General features: G+C 53.5%; 1 protein-coding gene across 17 annotated transcripts in view; it reads right to left on the bottom strand.

The window, feature by feature from the left end:
• Nucleotides 1-2,203: 2,203 nt before the first annotated feature.
• The window catches only part of RAP1GAP2 (RAP1 GTPase activating protein 2), an 80,251-nt gene continuing 58,291 nt past the window's right edge, over nucleotides 2,204-24,163 (bottom strand). For 13 of the 17 annotated variants that reach the window (XM_055795399.1, XM_055795402.1, XM_055795416.1 and 10 more), the window contains 21 exons: nucleotides 23,337-23,381; nucleotides 22,816-22,848; nucleotides 22,268-22,477; nucleotides 21,626-21,729; nucleotides 20,994-21,072; nucleotides 20,387-20,440; nucleotides 19,153-19,236; nucleotides 17,762-17,862; nucleotides 16,940-17,069; nucleotides 16,565-16,720; nucleotides 15,876-15,947; nucleotides 15,369-15,455; nucleotides 14,958-15,092; nucleotides 10,883-11,020; nucleotides 10,390-10,508; nucleotides 9,956-10,069; nucleotides 9,319-9,436; nucleotides 8,804-8,930; nucleotides 7,451-7,530; nucleotides 7,208-7,243; nucleotides 2,204-6,243 (listed from right to left, as the gene is read on the bottom strand). In XM_055795399.1, the coding sequence (XP_055651374.1) occupies nucleotides 7,235-7,243; nucleotides 7,451-7,530; nucleotides 8,804-8,930; nucleotides 9,319-9,436; nucleotides 9,956-10,069; nucleotides 10,390-10,508; nucleotides 10,883-11,020; nucleotides 14,958-15,092; nucleotides 15,369-15,455; nucleotides 15,876-15,947; nucleotides 16,565-16,720; nucleotides 16,940-17,069; nucleotides 17,762-17,862; nucleotides 19,153-19,236; nucleotides 20,387-20,440; nucleotides 20,994-21,072; nucleotides 21,626-21,729; nucleotides 22,268-22,477; nucleotides 22,816-22,848; nucleotides 23,337-23,381 (1,995 nt within the window). In that variant the 3' untranslated portion in view covers nucleotides 2,204-6,243; nucleotides 7,208-7,234. The remainder of the gene's footprint in view (nucleotides 6,244-7,207; nucleotides 7,244-7,450; nucleotides 7,531-8,803; nucleotides 8,931-9,318; nucleotides 9,437-9,955; nucleotides 10,070-10,389; nucleotides 10,509-10,882; nucleotides 11,021-14,957; nucleotides 15,093-15,368; nucleotides 15,456-15,875; nucleotides 15,948-16,564; nucleotides 16,721-16,939; nucleotides 17,070-17,761; nucleotides 17,863-19,152; nucleotides 19,237-20,386; nucleotides 20,441-20,993; nucleotides 21,073-21,625; nucleotides 21,730-22,267; nucleotides 22,478-22,815; nucleotides 22,849-23,336; nucleotides 23,382-24,163) is intronic. The other 4 variants (XM_055795400.1, XM_055795409.1, XM_055795406.1 and 1 more) reach the window with 2 other exon arrangements.

The raw sequence follows: 24,163 nt of genomic DNA, 5'->3' as shown, positions 1-24,163 counted from the left end.
TCATACGCAAGAGCTGTGCTTCTTCCAAAGCGTCTGCCAGATGCCCTTAGCAAAACATAGAGAACTCCCTTGACAAAACAAGTCTGAAATGTGAGGGGGGTTTTGTCTTGGGCAAGATAGAAGATATTCTTTGCAGAGAGGATCGAATGGGGACATCGTTTCAGACCAAGTGTCAGTGGAAACCTCGTGCCAGGATACTTGTGGTGAATCAAAAACTGGCCTTTAATTCAGTGGGATCAGTGGACACCAGTAAAATGTCCCGCAGCCTGATTGCAGTTGCAGGATCATCACTGCCTGCCTGCTGGGGCTCGTCTTCGATCCCCCTCAGTCAACCTGTACAAGCTGCTGCTCCTGTCCCCATCCCTGCGCACGATGGCAGCGTGGCCAGGGTCAGGCACCGCAGCCGTCATGTCTCTGCCATTGTTCTTTCTTTTGTCCACGAGCAGAAGCTACCTCCATCACCTGGCTGCTTCTCCTCCTCCTCAGCCTCACCGGCTGCCTCGCCATCACCCTTTGCTAGAATCCGAAAGATGAAATGACCTCCAAAGCGTGGAATCGGGGCTGTGGGCAGGGAAGGACTCTGCTGGTGGTGGTACTGCCATGCCAGCTGTCCCCATGGTGGGTGGACAAGGGTCTCCCCAGGACCCATGTCACCAAACTGGGTTACCAGTGCAGCGAGGTGGGAGCCATGCTTCATCCTTCTTTTAGTCACCATCTCTTTTTTTCTTTTTTTTTTTTTTTTTTTCTTTTTTCCCTGCCCTAGTGAGGAGCATTGCTAATGGAGATGTGTTTTCTGTTTTCCTTTTTCTACCTGCAACATATTCGGTGCTTTGCATTTTACCCTTCACTAATTCATTGCTGTTTTACCTTCCAGGTCAAACCTTACCAGTGCCAGCCACGTAAGGAGCAGAGCTCCTCTAGAGAGCTCACAAAACATGCTGGGTGCCAGATCTGGACAGGAGGGTGGAAAATGACAAGATGAACAGCCACTGTCTGCCGGGGGACCATGGAGGCAGTGCCAGCCGGCTGGCACAGCCCAGCACCGAGCGATGGCAGCAGGAGGTGATCCTGTCCCATGAGCGGTGTCTGTTGAAGTTGCCAGCAAAGGCCCTCTGTGCATGTTGTCCTTGGCCAAAAAATAGGCTGAGTGGGAGGAGAGAACTGATATCCCTGGCTGACATGGAAAATGGTGAAGGTTGTGCAGTGTCAGGGCAGGCTCGATGAGGCGAAGTATCTCCTCGAGAGGAGAAGTATCTCCAGCACATTACCAAAACCCCCACAGCTTATTGCCTACCACATTCCAGTAACGATCAGTCAGCAGGACTGATGCCCTGCCTGTTGCCAGCCCTCTGTAAAGCAGGCTGCAATGGTCCTGCCAGAGCATCCCCCATGGTGTCGAGCTGGGGCTGCCACTGGGGCTGCAGCATCAGGCGCCCAAGCTGGGCTGCTGCACTACACAAGGTGAACAAAATGTTCCTCGTGGTGGAATTTTTTTCCTGGCAAAGGCAAGTATTTTATTCTCAGAAGTACAAATTTATAGGTTCATTCCCCTCGTCAGAAAACATTAAAAAAATAACACTAATAGCTTTGCACTTCGTTCAGCCTGAGCCATGGGGAAAATGTAGCAGACACGCAGCCTCCAAACAGTAACAGCTTTTCATAGTGTCCTGGGAAATTAGGGGGATTTGAAGAGATCCCAAGGAGCCAGAGAGAGAAAATCCAATCTCATAGTTATCTCATGGAGGACATCCAAAGGCAGCCAAGATGCTGGAGACTGATGACCCAAGGTAAGCTGAGATGGTTTAGACAAACTGAATTGCTGCCTGTTTATTTTCTTTACCACACGCGGGCTGGCTGCTGACAGGGACCGGTTTATGTTGAGCTTTATGGGCACTAATTCCAGTTCAAACAGAACAGTTCACTTCATTAAAATCACTATGCATTTGTAAAAGAGGCAGGCAGGTCCTCCCCTGCTGGTCTGGTCCTGGTGTGAGGCGCATCGGCAGAGACGTCCCCACTCACACCTTCTTGCACCCTGACGCTCCTCTGGTTCTGCTTGTGACCTTATGTGAGCTCACCTGGGACTCGCACCATTAACGGCTCAGCCCCAGCCTGTGCTGCCACATGGCTTTTAGAGGGATGTTCCCACAGAGCTCATCTAAAGCTGTCACCTTCTGGACATACACAACGTAGTACACATATGGACACAAAATATGTTATTTATTGTGAATTTTGCAAAGACACATTTAAGCAACAAAATATACATTTGTGAACCTTTAGTTTTATACATAACAAATACATCTGCTACCATAGCAATAAATTAAATGTACATTATTTACAACAGACATAGGCCACCAGGAACTACAAAGCACCGCCTCTCTACATAAAAAATAAACTTTGTCAGATACATTTCTTCAAGATTTATTTTCACTCTATAAACTCTCTTCACATTCTAATGATATAAATTCAGCGTTTCCCTTTGCAGAATATACACAGTGCTACATTCATTAAAACATAATGAAAGCATGCTCTAGGACTGGGGGATGACAGACTCTTTGCCAGCTCTAGTGGAACAGAAGTTGGAACATCAGCAAAGCAATGTGAGTGCAAGGTGCGATCTGCAGAGGTGCTGAGCTCTGACCAGCCACTGGTTTTGAGAGCGGCTATCAGCGCTGAGCACCTCCCACAGCCAAGCCAAAGGCAGCCAAGAAACTTCTGCCCTGGTTTACAAGCCCATTCATGCCAGCAACATATCCTGGCCCCTTCACCTGCCATTCCTGAAGACCCTCAAAACTCTGGAAAGAAACCGAATTTGTGCTTAGGATCCCCCCTTTGCGCTCAGAAAAAAAGCACTTTCATGTTGTGCTTAAGTGTTAATCCTGTGCTTGACTCTGTGGGACTTCAAGAGGATGCAAGTAAATGCCAAGTACTTTCCTGAACACAAGCCCAGCCGGGGCAGCAGCTCCCTGCCAGCTCTCGCAGCTGCAAACCAGCGGCAGGGCTAATACAGGAGATGCAGGCATCGGGGAGCAGGGCACCCTCCTGCTCTGCTGTGGGGATTCGGAGCCTGCAGCACCGGCACTGGGGAGGTGGACCTGGGCCTGACCAGCCTCTGCCCCCCACCACGCTCAGAACTGGCCCAAGCCCAGTGGCAGCCAGGGCACAGTGGGAGCAAGCAGGGCACCGAAACCCTGGTGAGAAGAGCAGTGACCCCTGCCACAGAAGAGACCTCCCCATGCAGCCAGGGGCTCCCCCGTCCTCCCCCAGCCGCCTTTCTGAGCCCCTTCTGCTCCGCATGCAAAGTCGCTTCCGAGTCTGGTCGAAGTTACATGCATGGAAACAGTGGGGATCAGAAAGGAAAGTGCACTGTCCAATATTTTTAGTGTCAGTTAAGGATTCTTTATTTATATATATATATATATAGTTATATATATATATAAAAAATCCCTTTTCTATACATACATATGTGCATGTGTGTGTGTCACAAGCACAAAACATTTTGCAATATATATAGAGAGGAACACCTTCACCCACTGCTTGAAGTGCAAACGCCTCCAAGGTTTAACACAACGGCAGGTCAGTCCCCAGCACCGCCACGGGACAATGCAGAGGTTGAAAGGAGCGCGGCACATGTGCACAGCAGCAAGGCGGTGCAGGCAGGCAGAAACCACACTACCACCCGGCCAGGGCAGGAGCTTTAAAAGCCCCGTTGCTATTATGGATGTTGCAGTAGATTTTTACAACCGGTTGTGCAGAGTCCTGTTGAAAATGTCCCAGATCACACAGAAGCTGGTGGCAAACCTTGTGCCAGACCTCGGCTCCCAGCCCCACTGCTGTTCCAGCGTGCTGGCATGGGGAAAGACAAATCCAGCACACTGCATCTCTCTTCCTGAAGCTTCACACTGTTCTGCCTGCCTGTTAATCCCATTTGAATAATTCTATAAATCAATCTAAGTCAAAAAGGAAAGTCACAGTTTCAAGTAAAAAAAAAACCAAACAACAAACCAAACCAAAAAATCAAAAACCCAGCTGACAGCAGCCATTGCATCTTCTGCTGAAAGATCTCACGGAGATCAACACCCATGCGAATGATGACGTCTACAGAATCAAGCAACTTCTCAGGGGAAAAAAGCAAAACCAAGAACAGACCCTCAAAGCAAGTCATTGCACCAGTCAGTATTTCACTGCGCAGCATAAGATAAACCAGACCAAAAGCTTCTAAGAGGAAGAACTGGGGGTGGGTTTGAAAGTGCTACTGAAGCGTCATCAGATAGAAGTGCTGAACAGCAAGGTGTGTGGAACCTGAGACATCTAGAGCTAGCTAAGGACACTGGGCTAAGCACACTGTGCTTTCCCTCTTTCAAAGAAAACCTCAAGATTTAAACTCTATTGAAATGCAACTCACTGAAAGCAGGAGGGAGTGTCCCCACTGGTGGTTACTGGTATTTCCTAGTCCTACACAGCGCACTTGCTGCTTGTGAAACTGTTCTCCGCCTTTAACCTGGCTCCTCTCCCATCAGGGCCACAGCCTTTTCTTTACAAATGGATAAAACACATGCACAAGTGGGAGCACCTATGTGCACCGAATAGTACGGCTGTCAGACAGTGGACACAAAGCCTCAGTCAGCAGAGCCGGTTCGGCTTGGCTTGGCTTTGCTCTGGTCCAGGGGGAGGTGGCGGGGAGGAGGGGAGGCCATGGTTTGCTTCTACAAGACTTGCCCCCAGAGAGAGAGGTGCCTCCTCCAGGGAGCAGCCGCGGCGGCTGCCTGGGGCTGCTTCTGGGTGTGCAAACCTGCATGCACCTCCTCACACTGCCCACCGGGTACGTTTGTGCCCCTCGGAGCTCCAGCTGTGTGAAGTTAACTTTGGCACTCAAAGTTCTGTTTCCATTAGGAATCATCAGGAATTCTTGAAATGAAGAACCTTATTTCATGGGGGGGTTTGCAAAGGTCGCACACTGTGCTAATGGGGAGGGAGCAGCTCTGCAGCATCGCAGTGCATCTTTCAAAGAGCTGGTAAGGGAAATCTATGAGCAATGTGAAATTCATGGACAGACTTCAATAAACTTTGGACAAAGTCCCATAAAAGAGCAAAAGGGTTTCTTGGCATGTTGAGAGAGGTATTTTTTGGAAAAGGGTCTTATGGGGAAGTCACCTTGCAGAATTCATAATCATCATCTTTCAAAATAAACAAAAGCCTGTTCAAAAGCTGCAGGATGGATTCTGCAAGGGGCGGAGCAGCCTGATGCCATCCAAATCCTGGAGTTTTATGCATTTGCTTGCCTGGTGATCCAAGCCGTAGGGTAAAGCAGAGCCTACCGGGTCAATTCACTCTGAGTACCAGTTCTGGTATTTAGATACACTACAGCTTTAGCTTTGGTTAATCTTTTCCAGGCCTGCACTCAGAGTTTCAGGCAGGGAAAAACAGGGAGGCTCTTGAAACCATGTCCCAAGTTGCCAAGAGAGGATGGGTTGCCCTTGGTGACCAGCTCTGCTGCCCCGGGACCAGTTTGCACGCTCTCCTCTTGTGCCAGAAACTGAGTAAGTACAGAGTAAGAGGCTGCATCTGCCCTAAAAGTTTTTGGGTAGCAAGCTGGAGCCGGGGGGGAGCAGGGGGATGAGCTGCTGCAGCCCACGTCACACTGGGAAGAGCCAAGGGGGCAAAGTCCACCCTGTTGTCTCCAGAGGAGAGTGACAGCAAATGATGGGGCAGGGGAACTGCCCCTCATCCAAGCAAATGTGATTTTGCCCGGACCATCTACCCTTGGAAAAAAAAAATATATAAACCCCCGTTTCACCACTGACAACTGCAAATAAAGCACAGAGGGACCTGAACTGCACAGGGGTCCGTCCTGCTTCCCCCCTGCCCGAGAGGAGTCGGGACAGGGATGGACGATGCCTGCCCAGTACCCACCAGCCGCAGCCCACGTGGGTGTCCATGTGGTGATGCTGCCCAGCACCAGGGAGGGGACGGGGGGCCCCGGCCACACGCGTGTGCTGTGTGGCCAGAGACACGTCTCCTCCCGTGGTGTGAGGTTGGGGGCACAGGGCGCTTGCAGGCAAGGGGGTCAGCCGGTGGGAAGGTGGCTGGGTCCCTGTCGGGGCAGAGATGGTGACAAGGTGGGAGCTCCTTCCCGGCACAGAGGTGCAGCCAGGGGGTGAGGGCATCTCTCTGCCCGTGGCCAGGACCTGTGTTTTCCCACAGGATGTTGAAGAGTTTTCCCTTTGTTGAAACAAAAAATCTCTGCAAAGAAGAAAAGGATAAAAGTGTCAGAGCCTGTGGAATGGGAGCGTTCTCAGTCCTGCAGCAATGGCTGTGAAGTACCCATCCCAAGGAGGGAGTGAAGCCGCGGCAGTGCCCATCCCCAGGACACCAAGTCACTGCCGCTTCCAGGCCAGGAGAGCAGGGAACTCAGTGGTGGGTGGCAAATCAGGGCTTTCTGAGACCCGTGCTTTCAGAAATGGAAATTCCTCTCATTTCAAGTTGTATGGGCTCTTCTGCTCAGCTGGGAACTTCCTAATGAAAACCCACATTTCATCACATTGAAGGACTCCAGGAACTGGAGCCTGTGAGAAGAACAGTAAATAAATTCCCTGTGGCTTGCAAATGCCTCCTGCCTGAAAGCACCCACTGGTGCTGGTGGTCCCGCATGTGCTGGTCAGACAGTCCCCCAGCCACTGAGAGCCCTGGCTAACCACACTGCACTCCCTTCACCCCTGCTCACAGCATCCACCTGGTAAACTGGCCATTTCCACCTGGTTTTTGGAAGGTGGAATTTCCCACTCCACTTTCCCACCCGACTTTCCCACCCGCAGTGCAGAGCAAAGCACAGCAAACTTCATCCTGCCTGTGGAGATGGGCACAAGCCTTTCACAGTGGTTAACTGGGGAAAAACAAAACCTGCTGGGCTGTGGCCCATCGTCCTCCGGAGCAGGCGGCAGAAGCGCTGTGAGAGCACCTAAATGTACTGCAGAAAGGAACACGTAAAGCTACACAGCGGCACGGACGGGCACAGGCCTGTCAGTCACTAACCTCACTGCTTATTTTTTTTTATCTCACTGCTGCCCTCATCCATTTAGGATGGTTTAAGATATATTATTGATCACATATTTAATAACAAACAGTGCAGCTAGCCAAGGTGAGCTATGCACACCTGGCCACAGACGAGGCAAGTCACTCTGCACAACATCGTGGTACAAACACTCACCTTTTACAAGTTCATCACTTCTTCCTGCTAGTGGCTCTAGATGAAAAGAACAGAATACGAGTTGGGGTGCAAATGAAGGGGCAAGAAGTCATGAAATCCCTTCCCCTCCCTCCCTGACTGCCCCTCATGGGCTCTGCAGCCCTGGAAAGCCCGGACCCCCAGTACCACGTGCCCACAGCTGGGCAGGGCAGGGCAGGATGCGGCCACACAGCGTCTCACTTGGCGAGAACCACCGGCACCTACCGTACTGGAGCTGCCGTGGCTGAGCTTGTCAAAGCGAAACTTCAGGTTTGACCTTGGAGAGTTTCTGTTCTTTATATCTGCTGGAGGGAAGGGAAAAGCAAAGAAGAAAAGTAATATTCTGTGAAGAAAAGTATTTGCTGAAGCTATAGTGCTGTCTGCCGCTCGACCAGCCTGACAGCTCGGCACCACAATAGACTGTCATGAGTGCTACCAATATTTAGTCTGTCTTGGCTGAATGTTTGGGAAAATCTGTACATTAAATGTTTTTGATGGAACAAATTGAGGCTTAATTACATTTCACAGTCTTTCTACTGGAAATGCTACTGAAAGGGCTACAAGAAATGACTGTTTTGTATAATGTATGGGTGGATTTCCACGTTCTTGGCAGGAAATACACAAAATAAACACTTTAAACATTAAAAGGAGCTGATTTAATAGTTTAGAAAATCACTAATGAAATAAGGAGGACCACCTGTGGGGTGCTGGGATACAAAAAGCCAGCCAGACTGCACTCTGCAGCCCACCTTTCTTCTCGCGCTGTTCCCAGTTAAAGAGCTGCTGGGGTGGATTTGTGCCTCCCTGGCTATTTCTCAAACAGCTCCCAAGTTCATAATGTGCGTTTTCATTTGGATTGCAGTGCCTCCCGGCAGGCACTCTGCTGCATGAGGGAACCAAAGCCGCAGGGATCTGCGGGCGAGGGGTGAGTGCTGCAGACATCCCCCAGCACCATCACCAGTGCCATCACTATGGGATGCACCAGCAAAGGGCCATTTCTGCCAATTTCACCCTGTTGAATTGCACCTCATTTTGCAAAGTATCTGATTGAAACGCATGGAGTCGCTGAGTGAGTTAGCAGTAGGGGTAATGGAGCCAAGATCAAGGGAAGCTGCCTGTTTATTAAATAATTTGTGAGTCATGGCTCAGACCTTGGAGACAGCAAGTTTCCACAACTACTGTACATGCCTGCCAGGGGAGAAGGGAGGAAACAAAGCCACAGCAGAAGCCACCTCTGCACTCTAATTTAGAAGGGAAACAAGTTCCCCATGGCAATACAGAAACAAAGCACATGGGGCTGTGTCTCCAGAACAGCCCCATCAGGATCAGGGTTTTGGGATGAGCAAGGGCTTGCCCTGCATCCCATGGGATGCCCGTCCTGCCAGGGTGAGCGAGGCCACTGCTTTGTCCCATCACCTTTGGCAGCCACCTGCAGCCCGGGTGAGGCTGAAGAGAGGGCTTCTCTGCCCCAGAGCTGGAGATCCCATCCCAACCTGCTGCTGCGGGAAGCTGGGGGCTTCCAGGAGCAAAGGTAGAGCTGGTGCCTCCCCCCAGCCCTCCCATGCCCCTGTGACCCACCTGTGGGGCTCCTGCTCATGATCACGGGGGTGGCCGCGGCCCCCATGCTCGGGCTCTCGCTGCCAGGCGAAGCGCTGTAGACAAACACGTCCTGCTTGAATGGCGATGCTGTAGATGGCTGGCTTCCCTGCACGGGCAGAGACCGGGATATGGCTTTCCCTTGTGCAGCCAGCTTTTCTCCCCACGCCCCCCTGATGCCCCGCTGCATCCCTGCTCATAGCCGCCCTGCTGCCTGCCTGTGCTGGAGCAACCTCCTGGCCCGGCGTGCAGAGCACTGCCCAGTCCACGACAAGGCTCACAGGGCTGTCCCACCAGGCACCCTACCCTCCTCCTCCCCGCACCAGGGGACAGGATTAAGCCCCCCGATGTCAGTGGGGGGGAGGCACCCGGGGGGCCAGGGGGCACCTCCCCCTGACAGAGACCACCCACGGTCTGGAGGCAGCAGGGAGCCGAGGGGAGTGCAGAGCTGCGGGGTCCCGAGCCCAAGCGTGCCACAAGGCGGGTTCGGTGCCTACCACGCTGTCGTACTCCTCCAGGGTCTCGCTCTCCCCCGCCGTGCTGCTGAAGCTGCTGGTGCTCGAGGAGGAACGGGAGATGTTCGACCTCCCATTCTCTTTCAGCTTGATAAAGGGCCTAGGAAGAGAGGCGAGACAAAACGAAGGGCACGTGGTTGTCACTCAGAAAACTGCGTCCCTTGGTGTCCCTCAGGCTACAATGGTGGGGCAGACCCTCCTGCACAGCCCCGGGGCACAGCAGCTGCTGCAGGGATCAACCTCATGGGGTGCTTCTGTAACTAACCATTCCCAAAAGCATGGGATGAAGTAGCTGGTGGGTGCCGCCAGCAGGAGCCCCGGGCCAGGCTGACATCCCACTGGCAGGGAGGCACGGCCACCATGGGCCTCCCAGCTCCCATGCCACCAGAGTTTGGGCAACTTCTGTCACATACTGCTTTTGCTCTTCTTTTTAAAGATGCCTATTTTCAGACCATAAAGGAGCTCTGCTCATGAATCACCAGAATCCTCCTTTTTTTTTTTTTTCTTCCCTTAGTATCAAGCTTATTTATAGTAAAACCTGGAGATGGTTTTGGTTGACAAAGTCCTTGATGGTCTGCTGAGCTCTGGTCAGAGAAAGATGGGTCCCGTCCTGGCTCACCTGTCTTTGCTGGGGCATATTTCAGGGGAGCTGGGGTTGGACGAAGTTTCCGATTTCATCTCTTGGGAAGAATGTCCCAAATCTGGTGTCTTCTGGGCTCCGGAAACACTGTCGCTGAGGGCACGAAGAGACAGGTTGCACGAGTTATACAAGAGACTTAAAAAGGATGGTCAAATTATAGTCCTTACCACCAAATGCTAAACTCTAAGAGTAACAGATGCTCTCTGGATACCACCACTTTGATCTAAAACAGAGGGAAGGGATCCAAGGCACAATTCCTCGAACACAGCACAAGCAGCTCTCATTGTTGGCTTGTGCAGAAAGGGGAGGCTGTGCCCCAGGCAAGGTTTCCAGCACCCACCAACAGCTTCTCTAATATTCAATGTGTTAATAGGGGGTTTTAGCTTTAGCAACCAGGACGCTGTCAAACTCACCACCTTGTCCTGCTCTCCGCCTGGCTCTCGGACCCCGTGTGCAGGCGAGGGAACAGCCCTGAACGGCGCTTGATGGGGCTCCTGGACTGGTTCTTAGCAGCAGCTGCTGTTATGGGGGGCTAAAAGCACAGAACAGTCCATGTTGGAGAGCAAAGCTCCTTCCTAGCAGCTCAGAAGGCTGAACATCCTATGAGAAATTGTGCTGCCCGCAACTCTGTCTGCACATCTAGAAAACATGTAATGCTACAATTGCTTTTATATCTCCTTTGTACTTTGGGGCTGAAAACCCCTGGAAGCTAATCTTCAGTTCCTCCACAAAACAAGCCAAATTTGAACAAAGCCCTCATAAAATCACGGTCTGCTCAAGCCTTCTCACCCTTACATTCACTGCCTGTGCAGGGGACTGGCAGGCTATGCCAGTGCAGTCAGTGCCCTGCCAGGCAGGGGAGAAAGGGACGCACAGAGGGACAGCAGGACACGCAGCCGTGCTCACCGAGAAGGTGGTCTTGGTCACCTCGCCACTGTTGTGTGCAATGCCCCCACTGAGGCTGCCTGGGATGCCGCTGCCATGGTGCTTCTTCTGGCTGCCCACCATCGTCTCCATGGAGTGGCTGCGCACACGGATAGCTCTCTGTGGCCGGAGGGGAGAGGGGACAGCAGGTCATCACCACCCTGTGACGAACTGACCCCAAAACACCTCCCCAGCCCCAGGTCTTCCCCAGGCAGACTGGAGAGCAACCTGCCTGACCCTCCCCCCGAGAGCCGGCACACAGCAACAACAGCCCGACAGGTAAGAGGAGCAGCCATTGCCCCACACAGCCTGGGGACGAGCCGCCCCTCAGGGAGCCCCGCAGCCACGACAAGATCAGATTTTTCCCCCTTTGCCTCTGTGACGCCGGGTGCAAGGGCCAAGGACTGCAACTATGGGACCGGGAGCAGCAGACGCGAGCCCTGGAGTCCTGCCTCCTGGGCAGCCCCTGGCCGACCTCCCAAACCCCTCAGCAGGAATGGGGACCACAGCCAAGTTGTGAGCTGGTGTTTGGATGCTCACACCCCTCGCGATTCTTCCTGGACGTGGAGAAGACAGGTCCTGCATGGAGCCTCCTGCCCTGCCGGCTGCCTGTACCTCTCCTGTACACTGACAGACCTCTACAACTTGCCACAAAACACCTCCAGCGTTTGAGGCCTCACAGCTATGCAAAAGTACTTCTGTTCTTCAGCATGCTTATGCTTGAAAAATGTTTGGCCTGAATCTCTGCTGCTGCTGGATTGGTGCACCCATCTGTAAGAGACCCAGAGATGAGCTGCACAGCATCATCTCATGGCACCCACAGACTCTCCCTGCTCCCTTGTGTCTTCATTTCTCCCAACCAAGCAGCCCTCTGCCTTCACTCTTCACATCAGCCATGATCTCCCGGGCTCTGGACATGTTTTCCCCTGGACTGCCCTTGCCTGAGCTGTATCACCAAGCCTTGGAACAGCTTCCAGCCAAGAGCCCACCTGGCACCACTTCTCCCGCTGCATCCCCGCTGCTGGATGCAGCTAACCAACGACCACAGCTGCTGCTGTGCCACACTCCTGTGAGCCAACCCCTCGGCCAAAGTGCCCCTGGTATCCCCCCTACCCAGGCTGAGGGCTGTGCTTCCTCCACAGCCTTGGGCACCTCGCTCACACTGCAGAGCACAGCCTCTTCCCAGCCACCCTGAAACATTCCTGTCCGCTTTGGCACAGGCTGGCTTTGATGGGAGTGAGATGCTCAGTGCAAAGCTTTGTGCCCATGTTCCCACTGGCTGCCCTGGAGAGCTGGAGCCCCACCAGAGCTCCATGTGCCAAGGGATGCCCACAGCCAGGCATGCCTTCCCAGGCACGAAGAAGAGGCACCGAGTCCAACCCAGCTCTGTGGCAGAGCCCGGAGCCATGCTGTGCTGGGCCTGGGCACAACGGGACTCGCAGCCCCTGCAGAGCTCTCCACATCCCTTGGGAAAGGGCCGACGGCCAGGCTCTGCGAACACCAGCCACACAAGCAGGGGAAGAGGACTGCTGTAACCTGTTTTGACTCAAACAGTTGCAAGCAGAGCGGTGCATACCAAAGGCAGAGACCTGCAGATCCAAACACTCGTCTGGGTGCTTAAACAGGACCTGAGCTATTTTTTTAAAGTCTTCTCTCAGTTGTTGTCCCAGGCACATACAAATACAACCATGAGATCTTTTGAAAGTCTGGCACGTGCTATGAAAAGCAGCAGTGAAATGCACAACTTAAAAAAGAACAATCTATACCCGTATTTTAATTACTGCAGTCACCATAGAAACGAGCCCAAACTGGACTGTGATGCCAGTGTGCCAATTACAGGGAAGTTTCTCTCCACAGCTATTCCCTCTGAACTGCTCCTGCGCTACCCACCACGCCGTGCCTAGCTCTCCTCCAGCCCCCTGAATCCCATCTCAAGGGAAAGAGACTTTGGAGGAAACAAGCCACCAAGGGCCAGATTTCTGGAGGTGCCCGGCACTGTATCCATGGCGTGGAGGCACCGCTTTGCTGCTGGCACCAGGGGTTACCGAGCTGCAGGCAGACCTGCACCAGGCTGAGCCTGTGCCAACAGCCCTGCGCGGTCCCCTCCTGCACATCCAGTAACAAACACCAAGCAAGGGTCCGTCAGACCTGATTTATTAGGGTCAGCAATCCATACAAAACCCGGCAGTGTTTGCAAATAGAAGTAACCGGTGGCTTGCTCTCTGCCAGCAGCTTCGGCGGGTGCTCGTGCCCTGCAGGCAGGGATCTTTCTGCCTGGGCTGCAGAGGCTGCGGAGCTCTGCAGGGCACCCCAACACCCCGTGCCAGGGGGGCTGGCCAGCGGCTCTCCTCCCCGCAGCAGGGAGGCGAAGGCACCCCTCTCTCTTGCTCAGAGCCCGGCAGAAAGGAACTCCACGTTTCTCTGAGCGGCCGGGGATGAAGGGTCCGTGGGCTGGGTCACGGGTGTGAGGCACCGGGCAAAAGGAAACTCTGGGCATCAGGTCTCACCCCCTCCCAGCCCTCTTATTTACCGTCTCTCCTCTCCCCCATTCACTCTGACAGCGTGCGGTGGAGGACATAAGCTAGCAGGCAGCCCAGCAGCGCAGTCCCGAGGCAGCCGGGCAAACGCAGCCCAGCCCGGACGGCGGAACTCACCGCCTGCCCCGGCACACCCTGCAACGCCAAGAGAGCAAAGTCCACTTTCTCGTACACAAAAAGCATGCAAAAAAAAAAAAAAATATTTAACATCATGGTCTCAGACCCTGAAGTGAACACTGTGATGTAGGACTGCACAGCACCTCAATTTCTGTATGTCTTGTACCTAAACAAAACACACCTGAGCCCCCACCTCTGGCCACAGCGGGTTTCAGGGAGCTGCTCACCCCTCTCTGCAGCCTTGGGCGCAGGATGAGGTGACTCATCCTCCCGTGACAATCTGTCTGTGCTATAGAGGAAACTGTGCCTGTAAGGTAACTGCAGCAGCTGTTTCCATGCAGCCACAGCCAGGGCAGCTCCCCCTGCCCAGGACAGGGATGGTCACCCCATACCAGCATCCCTCCCTGCTGTACGTGCAGCTAAAGCTGCCTCTGCCCGCAGAGACGACATGCCAGGGGCAGCATGGGGAGCAGCATGGGGGGAGCTGCACGGGCCAAAGCACAGCCGCAGGCATCATCATGCAGGGATGTGGTGCCCTGGCTTCGGGGCTCTGCTGATCACCCACCCACGGGTGCAGCCTGGGTTTTCACCTACCAGCCCTTCCCAGCTGCCTCCCCATTGCTGTCGCAGCCTCCCCAGAGATGTCTGGCACTGGCTCATCCCACAAGAATCAGGCACTGCCCCCCTCTCCGTTCCAAGGGATGTCACCTGCTGCCCAGCTCGTCACTGTCCCTACTTCCATCAGTTGCTCAGTTTCCTCCACATCATCCTACCTCTTTTTCTTCTCCTACAACCCAGTCTCCCTTCTCTACCCTCACACTCACCCAATCCCCCTGGCACACCCAGCACTGTTTCCCCTCTCCACACTCGGCACCTTTCACTGTGCTGAAAACAGGAGACATGATGACGACCACCACCTCCCACGCATGTGCAGTGGCAGCTGGCCCTGGCATCTCTGCCAGGACAGGCAGCGTGCCACGGCGACCCCGAGCAACAGCGGGTCAGCCAGCAGCCCAGGGCCACGAGCAGGACTTGCCCTGCAGCTGCACAGCCCAACTGCAGGCACAGCCCGTGTCAGGGTGCTGGCCCTGGACCAAGACGCCTCCCGAGACAAGGTGATGCCACAGCATGCCGGCGTGCTCCGCAGGTGCCCAGGGGGTCTGGAGAGGTCAGCACTCACCAATGCAACCACGTCAGCCTGTGCCTGCTCCCACTGGGACCACTTGGGTGTTTGCTGGCTGAGCAGGCAGTAATGGCAGTGAGCTCCCACCTCCTTCCACCACCCTGCTCTCAGGGGACCCTTCTTGTCCCCCAGCACCGCTCATCCACACCTTCCACTACAGTGTGCTTTGCCAGCCCTGAGTGCATTTTAACTCTGCTGTTGGCAAGGGACATGGCTTTACCTTGAAAGACTCCAGAAAGCCCCCATGACCCCCATTCTCCAGCTTGTCCTCCTCAGGCCCCAGCCCCAGCATGGTCTGCGTGTGCCCGTGGAGCTCATCGTGAAGGTTGTCCAACAAGGCAGCCCGTGTGCGGTCCTGGGGGGAGGAGAACGGGCTCAGCTGGGGGCCTTGAGGGAGGGGCAGCGGCACTGACCCATGGGACCCTCTCGAGGGGGGATAAGCCACTGTCCCATGGGTCAGTACCACTGCCCCCACCCCACGCGGCCCCACAGCCCCTGAGTGAGCCGAGACACGTGCACGCTCTGGTCACTTGCCCCAGCAAGCACAGACACAGCCCCGCCAGGGTAACGTGGCTTTGAGAAGGACTGGGGAGAGCCCCCCGGCACCCACCACAGCGCTGGGCAGCGTTACCTCCAGCTTAGCAAACTTGTCGGACTTGCAGCAGGCGTTCTCCGCATTGATGAGTTTGGTCAGCAGGAACTCCCGGAACTCAGGGCTCTGAGGGGGAGAGAGCCAAGTTGGAAAACACCCACCGTCGTAAGACTTTCTGCACCTCTGGTACCTGAGCTGTGTCCAAAACCAAGCTCACAGCACCCTGCAGCCCCCTCCAGATGTGGGAGCACTGGTGGCAAACCCCAGATGGGCTTGGGTGCCCTGCTGCACTGGCTGTCACCCCGGCACTGACGCGGGTGCCCCGGCAGCAGAGCTGCAGCTGCTGCCTTGCACAGGTTACACTATGCCATGGTACACAGCCTTCTGCCCTACCAGAAACCCCACGGGCACCACTAGAAATCAAAATAAATGCATGTAAATTTCAGAAGTCATTTTTTTTCCTAAGCAGGTGTGCTTGGAAACACCTCGGACATACATATCCGGGTTTTTTATAGCTTGGAACATGCTTTCCATCCCAGCTCTTACCTTCTGGAATACTGGTGGGCTTGGCAGGGGTGGGCCAAAGGAGGGGACGTCTTCCCGGGCCGTGACCGATACCTGTGGAGCCAAGAGACATGTTGTTCCCATGGGTGCAGCAGGGCAGCCCCCGGTGCAGAGGTGTCCATCTCCTGGAGATGGTCTCCCCAGCCCAGCTCCGGAGAGCCAAGGGACATCCCAGAGCCCTCGCCCTGCCAGAGGGACCACTCCTCCCCAGCCTTCATGAGTCATCACTCCTGCTTTCCTGAGAGGCTTAACCGTTTCCATATTTACTTCCCACTAATTCTGTTTTCATTTCTGGCTCTGGATCTCTTACTGGAGAATAGAGGTAACAGGGTTTATGCTACCTACACTCCAGTGATGGTTAGATGGGTATGAGCTGTTCTAAGGCTTATTCAAATACTGAGCAGCATAAAAAATGTTTAGCAAATGAGGATGCTATTATACATGCACATAGTTTATACCTGTATGTATGTATACACCCACATTATATAACAATGCATACATAAATGTACATGTGTGTGTCTGTATATCTGTTTAAATTACACATACACGTGCCAGTGAGGTATAACACTGGTTGTATCACTGAGCAGACAGGTGGGCAGGGCAGCCGCCTCCAGACCTCAGCCTGAGATGTCAAAACAAAAACCAGCACCTGCAAGTTGAGATTCCCTCACCTTGTACGCCGTGTTATCTGCCTCAGGGTTTTCCACCTGCACGACAATGTAGGCATGCAAGAAGTTGGAGGCGATCATGTCTGGGACAAACGGCGTGTTCTCTTCTTGGAAGATAATTGCCACAATGTCATTGCCAATGTGCCTCTTTCTCTGGAGCTAAGCAGAAAGGGAAAACATTTGGTTGGTAGAGCCAGGCGGTCCCGCTCCCTCGGCAGCAAACACCGGCTCCAGGCACACAGGCTGCCGCACACCGGGGAGCCTGCGTGGCTGCTGCCTGTGCCGCCCGCCAGCCAAGGATGCCGCGGCGCTGGGCATCCCGGCGCAAACAGCGCAGCCTGGCTCAGATGCTTCTGTGCAAGGAAGCTCATCTCTTACTTGTTGCGTGTCTCCTTCGGTAAAAGGCAGCTTTGTAGAGACATGAAACATTATCTCCCTGTCCCTGAACACCGTGTACACAGACTCTGCTCCTGTCTGTCCGTGGCTGACATCCAGACCTCCTCGAAAACTGGAGATGAAGAGAAAGGCGGGGAGAAATGAAGAAATATTAATTGAAAGCTTAGCAGAGACTGCCAGTGGCTGTCAGGGAACAGGGTGATAGAACAAACCAGCTCGTTTATCTTTATCTAGTAGTGAGAAAATGGGAAAGAACAAACTGTGTGTCATCTATTGCAACCAAGCATCACCGTCAGCAGTCTGAAATGCAGGGTGCATGGTGGAGCAGTGCCGGTCGGCCGGGGCTGACTGCAGCTGTGGGCACCAGCCATGGGAGCAGCGGTGCCGAGAACTGCCATGGAGGCTGCCCGCACCTGCCTGCCCACAGCACTCACCGGCAGTGGGGGGTCTCTGCCCACACCGTAGCCGCTACAGTGACCACCCTGTAGGCACGCCACGGCTGAGCCCGCAGCACCAGACAGGACCGCTTCCATATGAAGTATTTTTAATCTATGGCTGAATATAGCCAGATTTTCTCACAACCTCAAAAGTGCAAGAAAGGAACTTTTTCTCTCTTGGCAGCTCCAATTTTTTTTCAGAAAACTCTCCCAGCTTTGAAAAACAAGCCAAAGCTATATTTGCTCCTGCTCTGTACATCCCGCTCATGAGTGAGATGACTTCTGTTCTCGTATGGTAGATATTTTTACATATGACATGGTCTCTTGTTAAATGTATTTGTAAAATCAGTCTTTTTATTTAACTTACCCTTTGAAGTCCTGGAGCATTATGGTGTCTCCCAGAAAACTTAAGAAGTTCTTGAAGGCAGCGCTCTCTTCATTGTTGCCAAATAACTCCTCCTCTTGGGTCTACAAAACACAGGGTGCACCTTTTGAAAGCCCCAGCCCCAGCAGCCCACCCACCCGGGCTGCGCGGCACACGCTGACACCAGCTCCCAGGGAAGGAGGAGGGTCTGGCCATGGCTCTGCCACTGTGTCACTGGTCTGATGGAACTGCAGAGGCCCCTGCACTGCCTGAGCTGAGCGTGACCAAAGCCACCATTGCCAGCAGCCACCACATGCCAGGACAGCCTTGCACCCTGGGGAGGGACCTCCTGGGGCTGCTCCTCTATTGAGCTGTGAGCGGTACGGACACAACTCATGTGAAAGGTCCCTTTGGAATGTGCCTTCTGCACATCACCCTGCTCTGAGCATCTTCTTAAAATCAAACCTTGCTATCAGCAAGCATGCCACAGCAACAGAGAAAGGAACCCATCCTGCCCCAGCTCGGACAGTGATTTCTGCTCAGGTCACCTCTCCCTGCCCGCCCATCTCCTGCCACCTCCTGCGCCAGCCACAGGGTCCTGGGGGACGTGACCAGCACTTCACGCCAGGATGCCACACACAGCCACAGGCTGCTCCCCACCTCTGCTCTCGCCAGCTGGCACCACCGTGCTCGCCACCAGCACTGGCCATGGGCCAGTCACAGCCCGCTCAGCCACCAAGACACCCAGAAGTAAAGCTGCTGAAAGCGACTTCTGACCAGCAGCAGGGACCTTAGGATAATGTCCAGGAAAACCCAAAACACAAATGAATCCTCCACTGGAAAATCCAAGTCTTAATAATCCCTTGAATGCTATATTTCAAAACAATGAGACCCTAATTATGGTCTTGCATGAGTTACTCAATCCAAAATAAAATGCAATATGTAAAGATAATTAAGAGTGTCTGCCAGAATAATCTTCGGTGGGTTATAAGACAGCTGCCTCTGCGCTCCCCATCCGGAGTCCCTCTGCTAATGACAGCAGTTTTACCAAATGCATGTCTTCATAGCCCACAGTCCTCCAAGACAAAAGTAACTGCTTTACTGTCTAAACATGTATCTGATTAAAATACCACGTCTGCTAAAATCCATTTTCACATCCACTTTTCCCTACAGCAGCTTGTGGGTTGATTACCATACTGAACTTTTCCAGTCACATCATTTTTTAATGAGTTGGGGAAACATCCAAGCACTAGGAAATGCATTATTAGTGAGGACACCCTGTAACACGTGTTGCACGTGACACAATTAACTGCAGGGCCAAATCTGCACTTGTGAAACGCAGATCTCTGGCCAGCAGGGATGTGCTCCACGAGAATGGCACAGGGATTACTCACCTGCCTGAACTTCTGATAGATCACGCCGAACTTGAACGTGTTGTTGACCTCATGTTCATCATAAGACACTATCATCTGGGACGCCTGCAGTAAAACAAAACACAAATTATTTCACTTTGTAGTTCAAGATACAATGTCCAGAAGAGCAAACCCTGGCAGGCAGAAGCCAAATTTCCACATAATCAGGCCAAAAGTTTTTAACAGTGGCCTTGGTTTTGGCCATCAGCATCCTCGCAGCCGCCGCTGCCAACAGTCTGCCTGGATGCCCGTGGGCTTCGGGTGGGCACGAGCTGTGGCCCCAGTGCCCAGGCATGGCAGGGGGTGTGGGGAGCCCTGACATCTTGCAGGTTTTCTGGGCGAAATTTGGGGGAAGTTGGGTGCAAATAACTGCAGTTCCTGCAGCACACCAGCTCTGCGGTCCCAGCCCTGCTCCTAGGTACTGAGTCAGGACGTTCGTCTCTCCCATGTGGGCATCGGCTGTTCTCAAATATCCAGATAAGGTGTGAGAACAACACCCATAATGACAACGGAGGAATGAAATCGGCTTGACCTTGGCTACATCAAAGGGTGGTGAAACTGCATTGTAACTTCATGCTGTGCCTGCCACAGGAAGGTCTTCCACATAAAAGGTACTTGAAAATGATGGATTTGCTCTGTAACTTCCTGGGAGCAGGTCTCTCTGGCAGCACAAGAGTGCACATGAGAAGAAGTGATCCCAGAGCAGGCAACAAGTCAGTCTGGGTATGTCACCGGTGGGGACTATCACCCAGATAAACCACTCCATCCCCCTCGGTGACCCACCCGCCTCTGCAGCTCTTCCTGCAGGGTTCCTCAAGCACAGGCTCAACCCATCTCACCAGGTTTCAAGCAAACTTTGAGGCATCAAACAAGATCCAGGTTGGTTTTATACCCCACAGATGGTCACCTTTCCCTCCTTCCCCAGGATCCGAGGGCAGATTAATACCAAAGTGCCATCAGTCCTTGGTGGCCAGTTGACAGAACAGACGATGGCAAGCAGATGGCCGTGAGGCAGCCCGCTGCCCAGAGGCACGTACGGCACGCCACCACCACACTGCTCACACCCCCCGCAGCTGTGCACAAAGGCACAGAGCTAGAAAGATGCAGTACAAATAACCATGCTCTGTATCAAGGTGGATCTTGGAGAAAAGGGGAGAACCAAACTTATCTGACCTTCTCTGCCGAATACATCACTGATTGGGATAAGCTACCTCACCTTGGGGTATAGAACCGGGTTAAACTTCAGCCCGGAGGCATCATCGCAGAAGGCCTGCGGGCAAGGGGAAAGAGCAGTCAGTCCAGGTCCTCAGATGCATGGAGCAGACACCCCTGTCCTGCTGAAACTCCATGGCAAGGCTAGGAATGTCTTACAAAGGAGCCCAATCCAGCCTCTGACTGCAGGAGCTGCCCTTTTCACATCCTCTCATTGGGATGCCCTGTGGCCTGCCTGGTACCTGACTGAGGATGCAGCAAGACAAGTCCCAGGTCTCTCCATGGGTCAAAGGTGCTGCTGCTTCCTCACCCCTTCCCCCAGGTATCAACCAGTGACCTGCCCATCAGTGGGAAACCAACAGCAGGGCCAGTACATACCACCACCCACTAAGTGCTCCTGGACCCAAGAGCCCAGGCACTGCTGCCCAACGCTGCCCAATGCCACCCAACACTGCCAACATCACCCAACACTGCCCAATGCCCCCCAACGCTGCCCAATGCCACCCAATGCCACCCAAACTGCCCAACGCCACCCAACACTGCCCAACGGCACCCAACACGCAGCAGCACAGGCTTTGCTGCGGGTATCCCAGCCCAGCCTGGCATTTTACCTTTGCAATCTGGGGGATACTAGGGAGCTTGCTAAATCCTGCCAGGGGGATCCTTTCATGCAACGTCTTCACTTTGGACCTAGGAAAGAAACAAAACCAAGCAGGTGTTGGGGAGTGTCTAAGGCAAAGAGACGCCAGCTGCAGCCCCGCGTTCACCAGCCTGTGGTGGGCACGCAGCGGTGCTCTGCCAGCTGTTAGGAAACTATGTTCTGCTGAATTTGCTGGGCCTGCTTAGCAAGCAAAGGCTCGATTTGTCTTTTCATCTCTGCAGCTCTTAAAATATTCATAGTTTGGATGGAAATGACACAACGGTTCAGATGTGCCGAGTCTTGTCAGCTTACAGAGGGATGGCGATAGATGTGACTGGTATTATCCCATGTCACAGAGAGGTTTACACTCAGTTTCAGCAGGTTTAGCAACAGATCAAAGTCTCATATTTATTATCAGGGGTGAGACAGTCCCAGTACAGAAAAAGTAAAAGGATAATGCCGCTGCTTCCCATCCCACCCTGAGCCCCTCCACGTGCGACAGCCAGTGTGCTGCCAGCCCAACTTTAGCATTTACTGTAGAAACAAAACAAGGGAATCCCAGAAGAAAATATTTTATTACACAAAGCTTTTTTTTTTCCATACCTGAGTATAATCCTTAAATATTCAGTGCCATCTGCCTCCTCACACTTAATAGAAAGGATTAGATTTCCAAGGCTGCTGGCTGTACAATAAAAATTTAAATGATCCTAAAAATAGAAAACAGCATGTTAGTGGCAAGGGAAGCAGCTTGCCAATGGCAAGGACACTGCCCTGCACCCTGGTTGGCAGCAAAAGACTCACTTGCATCCTGACACCCCCCCATCCCTGCACACTCGCACCCCCTCCTTGCTGGGACCAGGGCTTTAATCTCTCTGCCCGTGGACTTTAGCACTCTGCTCTCAGCTTTGTTCAGAGGGAGAAAGAAGATTACAAGGCTGTGAGCAAGAGGACAGGCAGGTGGCTGCTGCGCCGGGTCCCCCGAAACCAGCCGAGCCCTGGCCCCCCGATGGGGCAGGCTCAGAGCCCACATGCCCACCCAGTGTCCGGGGGGGCCCTGCTGGCTGTGGGGGCTGGGGCAAAGGCTGTGTGTGTGCTCATCACTACTGGTCCCCTCCTCTCCTTGCAAAGAGGGAAGTTGCAAAATTTGCCCATTTTGCTCACAATTTTAGAATTTCTTTTTTTTTCTTGGAGGGGCTGTGTGCAATTTTCAGCTGACTGATTGCCCCCTGCAGCGGGGCCACCCACCTTCCCCAGAAAATGCTTCCTGTAGGCTCTGGCCTCTCCTTTGCACTCTAGCTTGTAGCCATAGGTGCTGGGGCTGAGGTTCTCCTCTTCCTCCTCGCAGATGCTGCTGTCGGATGACGTGGGGGTGCCAAGGTTTTCCGGGTCTTCGATCCAGTATCCCCCGAACTGGGGCAGGATGATCAGTGGGTAGGGGCTGCCCTTCTCTAGGATCTGCAGAGACACATGCTTCTGAGGGGTTGAGCAGGACTGGGGTGCAGATGTGGGGTGCATGGGCTTATCACCCCATGATCTGCCCCTTCTCCACCCCCTCCCACAGCAGCCCCCAGCCCCAGCACTGTGGAGGGTAAATCCAGCCCCTCTAAACCTCTTCTCTCTCTCCTAGAAGAGAGCATGCGCTTCTAGGGAAAAGCAGCAGCCACAAAGGTGGGGAGGGGGAACACGCTTTGTGCAGCTCCTCTCAGAAGCAGGATCTCCACCAGTCCCCCCGTTATCGGCAGTTCTGAAAAGGCATTGGCTGGAAGGTGTTCAGGGTGGTCCATGGCACCCACCTCATCGATGCTGGGGTACGGGATGTAGTCTTCCTGGAAAAAGGAATCAAACCACCACATATGACCGTCTGCTCCCCACCAGCCATCCCTTAAGACCACAGCCTTGCACATCCAGCCAGCTGCACTGGTCCCTCCTGTCCCCACGCCCTGCGTCGAGCACGAGGCAGTAGCAGGGAGCGATGGGGCCACCGCACTGCCCAGGGATCCCTCCCCGCCTGGGGGTCTGCCAGAAAGCGCCAAAGCAGGGTAAGACCTTTTCCAAAGGGGTCTCCATTACCAGTGCAGAGCCCAAGGGTTTTACACATCTCTCCGCTAAAATACACAGGTTTAGACATAAAGCTGGATTAGGGATTTACAGGCACCACCCTCTCATCTTTGCAATTTAATCAGTGCCTTGGTTTTAGATAACATTTAAATCCTTTTCAGTCCTTTGAGTGACTGTATTTGACAATACACATTAAAGCTCTGAGATAAGGAGAGACACTTGAAGAGATCCATACAAGAAACAAAATTCAACCAACCTTGTGTTTTTGGCTTCCAGTCCTCTGTTCTTCAAGTTTTGGTGCCTGTTTGGAACAAAACAAAGACATCAAACAATCAAGATGTTTTCAGCAACACAGACAAAACCATGAAGGTATTTTGCTACACGGAAGTCACTCTGACACTACTGGCATGAAAGGAGGGGGTTTCTTCCTGGGATGAGCCAGGCAGAGCTGCCGGCATGCCAGGACAGACCCTGTTGGAACACAGTGAAAATGGGCAATGGGGATGTAGTTGGACAAGACCTGGGTAACAGCAACACCACACTGAAAATACCCAACTGTCTATCACATCCCAGGTGCTGGCACAGCACCAAACGCAAAACTCCCCATACCCCAGTCCAGCTCCATCTTAATTTTTCTGGGCTGGGCTCCTAAAGGGAATCCCTGCACTGCCTTCCTGCAGAGTGGGGCCAACAGCCCCAACACGTGGCACGGCAACAGCCCTGATTGTCTCAGTGTCTGTCCCAGGCAGGAGCACGGGGACTGAAAACCCCGCGGGCACTTACCCGTGCTGTGCCAGGGGAGCACCGGAGGCAAACACCACCTGCCTTCACCCCTCCCGCAGGGACAAGGCACATGGCAGGGGACACCCTGGTCCCCTGACCCTCCTCCTGGGGCAGATCCTGATGTGTTTTACTGTGGGACAAGAGGATGCCTTGCCCTGACCCAGCTGTGCTCTGTACCAGAGCCTGCTGCTTGGAAAGACAGGCAGCAGCATCCCGACTTCACCAGGGAGCAACGGGACCAGGTCTCAGAGTATGTGCCCCTGCCTGGTGACACATGCTAAAACCTAAAACATCTTCTGC

Source organism: Falco peregrinus, chromosome 2, assembly GCF_023634155.1.
Source record: "Falco peregrinus isolate bFalPer1 chromosome 2, bFalPer1.pri, whole genome shotgun sequence".
NCBI classification, from domain to species: Eukaryota; Metazoa; Chordata; class Aves; order Falconiformes; family Falconidae; genus Falco; species Falco peregrinus.
This window is presented reverse-complemented; position numbering and strand designations above follow the sequence as displayed.